Source organism: Cicer arietinum, chromosome 4 (genome assembly GCF_000331145.2).
Source record: "Cicer arietinum cultivar CDC Frontier isolate Library 1 chromosome 4, Cicar.CDCFrontier_v2.0, whole genome shotgun sequence".
Taxonomy (NCBI): Eukaryota; Viridiplantae; Streptophyta; class Magnoliopsida; order Fabales; family Fabaceae; genus Cicer; species Cicer arietinum.
In genome coordinates this window covers 33,490,656-33,500,460 of record NC_021163.2, presented here as the reverse complement: position 1 = coordinate 33,500,460, position 9,805 = coordinate 33,490,656, and the positions used below count along the sequence as shown (strand labels likewise).

General features: G+C 30.7%; 1 protein-coding gene across 1 annotated transcript; it reads left to right on the top strand.

The window, feature by feature from the left end:
- Window positions 1–7,800: 7,800 nt before the first annotated feature.
- UGT93A5 (zeatin O-glucosyltransferase) lies at window positions 7,801–9,423 on the top strand. The gene has a single exon (XM_004497985.4). It carries the CDS (start codon window positions 7,875–7,877, stop codon window positions 9,270–9,272), a length of 1,398 nt encoding a protein of 465 aa, XP_004498042.1. The 5' UTR covers window positions 7,801–7,874; the 3' UTR covers window positions 9,273–9,423.
- The last annotated feature ends 382 nt before the right edge of the window (window positions 9,424–9,805 follow it).

Genomic DNA, 9,805 nt, shown 5'->3' with positions numbered 1-9,805 from the left:
CACTCTTTCAGAAAGAATTTTTACAAACTACCTTTTAAACACAAAAGGATTTTACAAACTACTCAAGTTATGCCAACAATATAGCTTTTAATGACAAAGTAATGTTTTTGAGATTGTTAGAATCTGAGTATGCTCAACTCGTGTATGAGAATAGATTATAGATTTTAGAACTCAATAGAAACTGATTATAATATCAAACTAAGAACATATATGCAACTTAGAAATGATTGAGAAGCTCAAGAGGACTCGAGTATGGTCGAATGAATGATATATTTCTTTGCACTTGAAGCTTCGATTTGTTTTTCATCTTGAGGCTTTACTTATAGGCTTCAATAGGGCTTATGAAAACTCATTTGGCCGTTGGAAATAGTCCAGCTGTCATGAGTAAGTGAGTGGATAATATCAGCCATAAAGCAAGAATGTTCTTGCTGAAAGTGGGAATGTTCTTGTGAACCAAGAACAATCTTCGATTTTGCCTTGAGATGAGCTGACTTTTAATATTTTCTTGAAAGTTGTCTGAAGTGATCCCATGCCTTGAATTACGTGTGTAGGCATGTTTGAAAGTACATCAGAGGTGTCTTTCTTAGCATGCCAGCCTTGTACTTCCACTTGCTTAAATTGGAGAATGATCTTGCTTTATAAATTTGTGAAGCATAGTCTTTTGCATTAGAATGTTGGAGCAATTTTTGTATTTGATTGATCCTAGTATATTTCTGGTGAAATTCTGGAATGGATTGCAATTCTTGGATCTAATCTGTTTTTTTTTCTTCAGAATCTAATCATTCTTGTTAATTTACAAATGTGGAGAGCGTTCTTCATTTTTCAGAAATTTGTCAAGAACGTTCTTCGTTTCACTGATTTAGCTTTCTTTATTTTAATATTATCTTCTTTGTAATGCTTGATACCTATCTTAATTAACACACTCAAATACACATGTTAAATAGCAAAATACTTAGAATCATAAATATAAGTCTTAATTAACCTTTGTTTAATTATCATCAAAACATTAATTTGGGATTTTGTCTCAACAGAAAGAAGATTCATGTTTTTGAAGAAAATCTAAAATCAGATTTGATTCAAATTTATAATTGAAGAAAATATAAAATAAGATTTGATTCATATTTATAAATGAAGAAAATCTTTGACCAAGTTGACAAGAAGATAGGGTCAAGATTTAAAGAAGATTTGATCAAGATTTATCTACAACAAAATATGAACATAATCATTCTGAAGAATTTACAAATGTAATCTAAACAAAATACGAAGAAAATCAATATGAAGAATTTACAAACTCAATCTAAACAAAATAGGAACATAATCAATCTGAAGAATTTACAAACTCTATCTAAACAAGATACAATTCATAATTAAACAAAGACTAAATTCAATCCATAATTTTATCTATAAATAAATACTTAAGGTTGAAGAAGAAGAAGAAGAAGAAGAAGAAGAAGAAGAAGAAGAAGAAGAAGAAGAAGAAGAAGATCATCCAAAAATAAAAAAATAGTAGAAAAACTCAAGCTCAAAATTTCAAATTCATCTTAAAGTTCAAAGAGAGAAACACTTGTTCGGATGAGAAATGTTTTCTAAGTATTTTTCTTATAGTATGATAGTCATTCGTATAATAAGTTTGTTAGAAGCAACTACTCAGGTTCCAAATCTTTGTATTCAAACCTGATAGTGGTGTTAGTGTGCCTTCAAAAGTCTGGGGTTGTCAGGTTGTTTGAGAAGACTGGCTTTTAGGGTCAGGTGTTTTGTAATTAAAGTTGTTGAGTTAGTGGATTAAATCCTCTTGGTGGCAACCTGATTTCATGGTCATGCAAGAGACAAAACACCATTGTTCTTTCAAAAGCAGAAGCAAAATACATCTCTTCAGCTGGATGTAGTACTCAACTCTTATGGATGAAGCCCCAGCTAGAAGACTACAAGCTTCATGAGACTAAAATTCCTATATTCTGCGATAACACTTATGCCATTTGCTTAGCTAAAAATCCAATCCTGCAATCTAAGACTAAACATATAGAAATAAAGCATCCCTTCATAAGAGACTTTTTCTAAAAGGAAGCTTTAGATATGAAGTTTGTTGACACTGAGCATCAATGGGAATACATTCTAACAAAACCCCTTGTTGTAGACAAATTTAAGTTTATAAAGGAAAATCTAAATATTGGTTTTAAGAATGAATGATGGTTCTGATCTATAAAACTTCCCTGCCTCCAAATGATTTGCCTCTCAGGATCTGCCTCTACCTCTATGCAACTGAGTCTAAGGATCTGACTCTGATGATCTGCCTCAAAGGTTTTGCCTCAGAAGATGAGACTTTGAAGTCAAATGCAACATGTTCTAATAAGTTGGCTCCAACAAAGCAACTAAAAGCAAGCATATGACTCTAATATGCAACACTACATTTGCCTCTACTAAGTTGCCACTACCAGTAATTCAACACCAGAAGATGATTGGATATGACACTGACCTTCATAGTGCATCATTTTCCTTTGCCTCGAACATAAGCAAGCGTATAACTCTAATGAAAATCAAGGCCTCTGATAAAAAGTCAACACCTCTAATGAAAGGTCAATGGCACTAAAAAAAGTCAATGGCTCTAACTCTGATAAAAGTCATGACTCTAGAAATTGACTCTAAAGAAACTTGTTCTACACACGATTCAGAAACAAACTTTGAGGAAGGTTCCTCGCCTTTGATTCTAATACTGAAAATTCAAATGCCCAAGTAGTTATTTTTGTCAACATTTGAATGGATTAAAGTAGGCATTCAGTTACATTCTTAATTGCATTGAATTGAATATGTCATCAAAGCAATATAATTTGAATGCAATGAGAAGATTAGAAAATTGAAGGAACCAAAGTTAAATGATCAGAACGTTGGAACTAGAAAAACATTGGCAAAAGAAGAAGATCTGAAAGCTCAAACTGTTGACATCTATAAAAGGTTCTCACTATTGAAGAACCAAGATAACTGTGCTGAACACAACAACCACAAAAACTTTCAATAATCAAATACTTAGAGAAAAAAATTTAACATTTCATTGTATTATTAGTTTATTTGTGCTAAGTCTGTGAGATTATTGTTCTCCTTTAATTGAGTGAAACCCGTAAACAAAACCATACACTTGTGTAACCTGGCCCAATAGTGGTTGTGAATTCTCAATGACTTGTGGTTTTCAAGTTGGATGTTGAGAAGACTTAACTTGTGAATCGAATTGGTTGTAATCTGCTTTGAGTTGTTGCATTAAATCCTTCGGGGTAAAGGGACTAAACATAGCTACTAGGTTGGTAGTGAATCAAGATAAATCATTGTGTCATTTTCATTCCCTCTATTTACTGCCTCTGATTTTGTTTGTTTTTATTTTCACCATTTGTTATCCCAAAGAATTTTTTAAACAGAATAAACAATTCAAACCCCACATTTATTGTGCCTTTTCCACCTACAATCGTCTGCCTATAATAAGTATGACAATGCTTTGATAGTTTGCCTCTTATAATCGTGTCAAGCATCTGATCGTCTAACTGTGATAGAAAGTCAATGCTCTAATAAGAAGTCAACACTCTGATAAGAAGTCAACACTCTAAAAAGTCAATAAATTTTGAAGAAGACAAATATGTTCATCCATTACTCGATATCTTGAATCTGTTTTAATGGTGACATACTTTGATAATGATATATTTCGCTCTTTTTGCCTCTATATCAAGATACGCAAAATCAACTACAAGGATATATTTGGACAAGGATTAATGGTGAACCAATATTTGATGATTTGATACCAAACTTCATGATACATATTGATTTCTTGCAATCAGGACAACGAATAGAAACCTTAAAGTTTTCTATAAAAGGATGTGAAACCCTCATTGATCAACTAATAAAATAGGCCTAATACAATCGTTTCTACACTTTTGCTCTTAATCCTTTTTTGTGTCTAAGTGTTGAGAAATATTTTCTGAGAGTATAACTTTGTAAACGCCCTCCTGTGAGAGTTATTCATAAAACCCTTAAACACATTCTATTTGTAACCTAGCAAAGTAGTGGTTGCATCCCTCAACAATTTGACTTTACTAAGCTAAAAGGTTAACAAGACTTGAACGCAGTCAGGTTGACTATTAGGTGTTTAATGGAAGTGTGATTCAGTTGGTGAATTACTAGATTAAATCCTTTAGTTTGAAGGGATTGAACGTAGCTATGTGGGGATGGTGAACCAGGATAAATTGGATTGAATTTTTTTTTTATCTACTCTATTTTCATCACCCTGTTTTAATTATGTTAAATATAGTTTTAAAGTGAAATGCAATTTAAACCCACATTTCTTGTGTTTCTCGTTCAAAAATTGGCAATAGAGCTCCATCTCAAAGATGAGCATGCAATCATGTTTGAGTTAAGATTTGTGTTATTATGACTAACTTGGGTGATGAAGTTATAGGTGGAAATATTAACAGATTTCCTCTGCTTGATGGAGCAAATTTTGATTACTAAAAGGGAAGGCTTAGAATTTTCTACATCTCACATGATTCAAAACTTTGGGACACAGTCGAAGATGACTATGAGGCCCTAATAGACGTTGCTAGTGTTGAAATATCCAAAAAGGATCTCAACACTAATCAAAAGAAACAATACTAGATGTATCATAAAGCAAAAACCTTCATGATGAATGTTATCACTTTTTAAGAGTTTGAAAAACCCACCAACAAATAAAAAACAAAGAGTATCTTTGTTGCTCTGGTTGTTAACTCTAAAGGATATGACTAAGTACAGGAAGCTAAGACAAATTTACTTGTCAGGAATTACGAACTCTTCCAAATGGAAGAAGATGAACACATTGAGAAAATGTTTTCTATCTTACAAACTCTATTCTTTGATTGAAGGTTCACTGAAAGACTAACACTACCTATGACCATATCAAAAATATCATCAAAAGTCTTCCCAACAAGTGGAGATCAAAGGTAACAACAACTCAAGAGGCTAATAATATAAACAAACTGCATCTAGAAGAGTTGATGACTTCACTAAGATACCATGAGATTGAATTGATTGAAGATGAACCCATGAAGAAGTTAAAGTCATTGGCTCTCAAATCCCAAGGAAAGAAAGCAAACTCCAAGGTCTTAAAAGCAACGAAAGACTTAAAGGAAACCGAATCAGACGACCAGAGTGAAATTTTAGTAATGAAGAGTTGTTCTTTATCTAAAAGAAAATCCAGCACATGTGGAAGAGTAGGAGAAAATATTTTCCCAAAAAAATTTTTTAGATGATCCCAAGATAGTAGAGAAAGAGGTGAAAAATCATATAAGAAAAGAATCATCTGCTATGAATGTGAAGAATCAATACATTTCAAATCAGAGTCTTCATCAATCGATACATAATCCACCGATATTCCATCGATGATTTGTATCTAGATACCCCAACAATCGATATCTCCTCATATGTTGTTTCTCTCTTCGAACTTGATTGTACACCCAACTTGATACAAAAGGAGTTTTCAATTTACGATATGATCTTGAATGTGTAGGTATGAGGAATATGTAAAATAATCTTTGTGTTTAGGAATGAAGAGAAAACCTTTTATATGATGTATGAATAGGCTAGGCCAATGAAAACTGAGTTATTTGAAAATATTAAATATGAAGTTTAAAGTTGTGTGAGTTGATTAACATAGCTGTGAGTCGATTCAGACAACTATGAATCGACTCAAAAGGCTCTATGTCTTGCTGATGAGTCGATTCACAATATTTTTTCAGTGAAAAAATTAGTATATTTCATTAACTTGCATTAAAAAGGTTTTAATTTTAAACTCATATTTAAAAAAAATATAAGTATCAAATTGAGTGTCTAATTTTACTTTGAATACTTTTGGTTAATTAATTTTGAATAGAAACTTTTAGTATAAAATCAAGGCTAAATTACATTCGTGGTCCCTTAACTTAATTTCAGGTAACGTTTTAGTCTTTTTTTTTTCTTCCCGATTTAGTCCTTTATTCCTAACAATATCAAATAAAGTATGAAAATATGAGTTTATTTAAAGATTTGCATTACGAATTTGATGAAATTTGTATTATATTGAAGAATATAATTAATTTTATGAGTTTTGATTGAATTTTTTTTTTTGAATTTTTGTATAAAAAAGGATAACATTGTTGAAATTTTAAAACATAAAATATTGAATTGTCACTTAAAATTAAAATAAAGGACCAAGTCGGGAAAAAAAAAAGATAAAGGACTAAAACGTTACCTGAAATTAAGTTAAGGGACCACAGATGTAATTTAGCCTAAAATCAATTAAGTTAATCCAAAATAAACTGTGAATAAAATTATTCTCTAGTGTATCAAAGAAAAAGATTAATTTTGAAAAAATCATTAATTTTTTAAAAACTCAAATCAAGTTGATAAAAAAGGTAATTATTTCATATACTTTATTAATAGTCTTTTTGAAGAATTTGAGTTCTATGATTTAACTATTTAATTTATTAATAGTAAATTATTTCAAAATCAAAGCTTAAATAAAACAATTTACCAAACAACTTTTAGCTTAAAGACTAAATTGTCACAAATTTATTTTTACAAAAATAATATTTAACTTTAATATATAATAGCTTTTTAACTCAAATTTTAAAGTTTAGCTTTTAACCTCACAAAAATTGGACCAAACGTTGAAAACTCTTAGGATTGCTATTACACCACCCCTCAAAAAAAAAAGTGCGAGTACAAAGATTGCACCACCTTTTAGCAATATATGGCCAAACCACTTTTTAAGATAGTGATTGATACTTCAGAATTCATATTGTTATTTTCCTTTGTGAAAAGGAAATGCACATGGGGTACCAGACTTCATGTATTCCACCCGTGAATCCAAAATGTTTTACATTACATCATTTCACCCAGATTAACAACAAAGGTACCACACCTCTTTATTTAATTAATAATTTAAAAAAATATCCAAAATAATATATAAATAATTGCATATCATTTGAATTTTCAATTAACAAAATTTACCTCAAAAAAATTTTATTTAATATACACACGTGTTTAAATTTGTGGTACTATTTACACCTACAAATATTTTAAGTTATTAGTCAACAATGGAATATAAAAAGAAAAGGCTAAATTACATTCGTGGTCCCTTAACTTAATTTCGGGTAACGTTTTAGTCTCTTATCTTTTTTTTATTTCCGATTTAGTCCTTTATTCCTAATAATATCAAATAAAGTATGAAAATATGAGTTTATTTGAAGATTTGCATTACGGATTTGATGAAATTTGTATTATATTGAAGAATATAATTAATTTTATGAGTTTTGATTGAATTTTTTTTTTAAATTTTTGTTTAAAAAAGGACAACGTTGTTGAAATTTTAAAACATAAAATATCAAATTGTCATTAATATTAAAATAAAGGACTAAGTCGGAAAAAAAAAAAACATAAAAGACTAAAATGTTACCTGAAATTAAGTTAAGGGACCACATATGTAATTTAGCCAAAAGAAAAATACAAAAAGAGAGAAATGAATGTTCATTCAATTTTTCCATTGAATTATGAGTATTTTTGTAAAAAAAAGTAAATAATGCATCTTGTAAATTGAACAGGACAAAAAAAAATTTACAAGAGAGTCTTATATATGAGACAAATATAGTAATTTTTAAAATGAGAATAATTTAATATCAATTTTTGTAATGGTCTCTAGATTTCATTTTCATAAGATAATAAATAATAAAGTAGGTCCACCATTTAGATAAGCATGAAAGTTTGCCATTCCTCATAAATACATATATATATTATACTCCAATAAACTCATAGTACTTATATTAAATTTTCTCAATATATATCCAAGACCCTCATAGTTCCATATCTAGCTTCAAAGTTCAAGAATGGGTTCCAAAGATGAAAGCAACTCAAAAAGTCATAACCAAGTTGTGGTGATAATGGTACCTTTCCCAGCACAAGGACATTTGAACCAACTTCTACATATGTCATGCCTAATCTTATCACACAACATACCTGTTCATTATGTAGGCACTTCCACACACAATCGTCAAGCCACAATTCGTGTCCAAGGTTGGGATCAAAACTTCATTTCAAAGATCCATTTTCATCACTTCAATGTTCCTCCCTTTGATTCCCCTCCTCCCAATCCAAATTCAGAATCCAAATTCCCTTCTCATTTGATTCCTTCTTTTGAAGCCTCTTCACATCTTCGTGAGCATGTGAAAGAACTCATGCAATCACTTTCACCTGTTTTCAAAAGGGTGGTTGTGATTCATGACTCTTTAATGGCATCAGTTGTACAAGATGCTGCAAACATAGAAAATGTTGAGAATTACACATTTCATAGTACTTGTGCTTTTACAGTTTTCTCTTTCTTTTGGGAGAAAATGGGAAAACCTCCACTACAAACCTCACATATTCTACAATTTCCTTCTTTGGAAGGATGCTTCATACCCCAAATCATTGATTTCATTGCTGCACAAAAGGAATTCCTTAAATTAAATGATGGAAACATCTATAATACAAGCAGAGCAATTGAAAGTACTTACATGGAGTTGATAGAAAAAATCACTTGTAGTAAGAAGCATTGGGCAGTGGGACCCTTCAACCCTTTAACCATTGAGAAGAAAGATTCAAAGGGTAGGCACTCATGCATTGAATGGCTTGATAAAAAAGAGCCAAATTCAGTTATATATGTATCTTTTGGAACAACAACAACCTTGGTAGAAGAACAAATTCAACAGATTGCAATTGGATTGGAACAAAGCAAGAAAAATTTCATTTGGGTGTTAAGAGATGCTGATAAAGGAGACATCTTTGAAGGAAATGAAGTGAAAAGACACGAGCTTCCAAAAGGGTTTGAAGAGAGTGTTAAAGAAATGGGGTTAATTGTAAGGGATTGGGCACCCCAATTAGAAATTCTAAACCACCCTTCAACAGGAGGATTTACAAGTCATTGTGGATGGAACTCTTGCTTAGAAAGCATTTCCATGGGGGTGCCAATAGCTGCATGGCCTATGCATTCTGACCAACCAAGAAATAGTGTTTTGATAGCACAAGTTTTGAAGGTTGGGTTGGTTGTGAAGGAGTGGGATAAAAGACATGAGTTGGTAACTGCTTTAGATATTGAAAATGTTGTGAGAAGATTATTGGAAACAAAGGAAGGTGATGAGATGCGACAAAAAGCACTTAACCTTAAAAATGATATTCACAAGTCCATGGATGAAGGTGGAGTTTCTCGTAAGGAAATGGATTCTTTCATCGATCATATAACAAGATAAATATTTGTTGATATTGCTTCAATGACTTCCTACTCTGTTTATTGTCTATTTTAAATTGATTTTTATGAACTTATCTATTTGTATAAGAAGCTTGTAAGTTGTAAGATTGTTTACTAGAGTTTATAAAAATAGTTTATGACTTCTCTATAAATTGTTTTAGATAATTTTCGTAACCTTTCATGGAAAGCTAATGAATTCTCATAAAATAACTTAATCTAACTTACCAACATTTTTCTACAAGAAAAAAAATTGATATGTTGTGTTTTGGACTATTTGAGTATGAGGAGTTAGCCAAAAAAAAAATTTATATATTTTCTTAAGTAGTGTGATTAGCTCTTGATTCACACAGGTTAATGTTCACTCATAAAAATAAATATTATTTTGTATAATAATGTAATATTCTATATATTTTTATATAAATATAAAAAATAATACACAAAATTAAAGATTTAATTAGATCTAATGAAAGAGTCACATCGCTCGCAACATAGCAAGTAACCTATATAAATCATATATGAATTTACTTATCTAAA

What these genes read in the sequence shown, in the direction of transcription:
- UGT93A5 (XM_004497985.4), top strand. Translation starts at nt 7,875, where the DNA reads ATGGGTTCCAAAGATGAAAGCAACTCAAAAAGTCATAACCAAGTTGTG.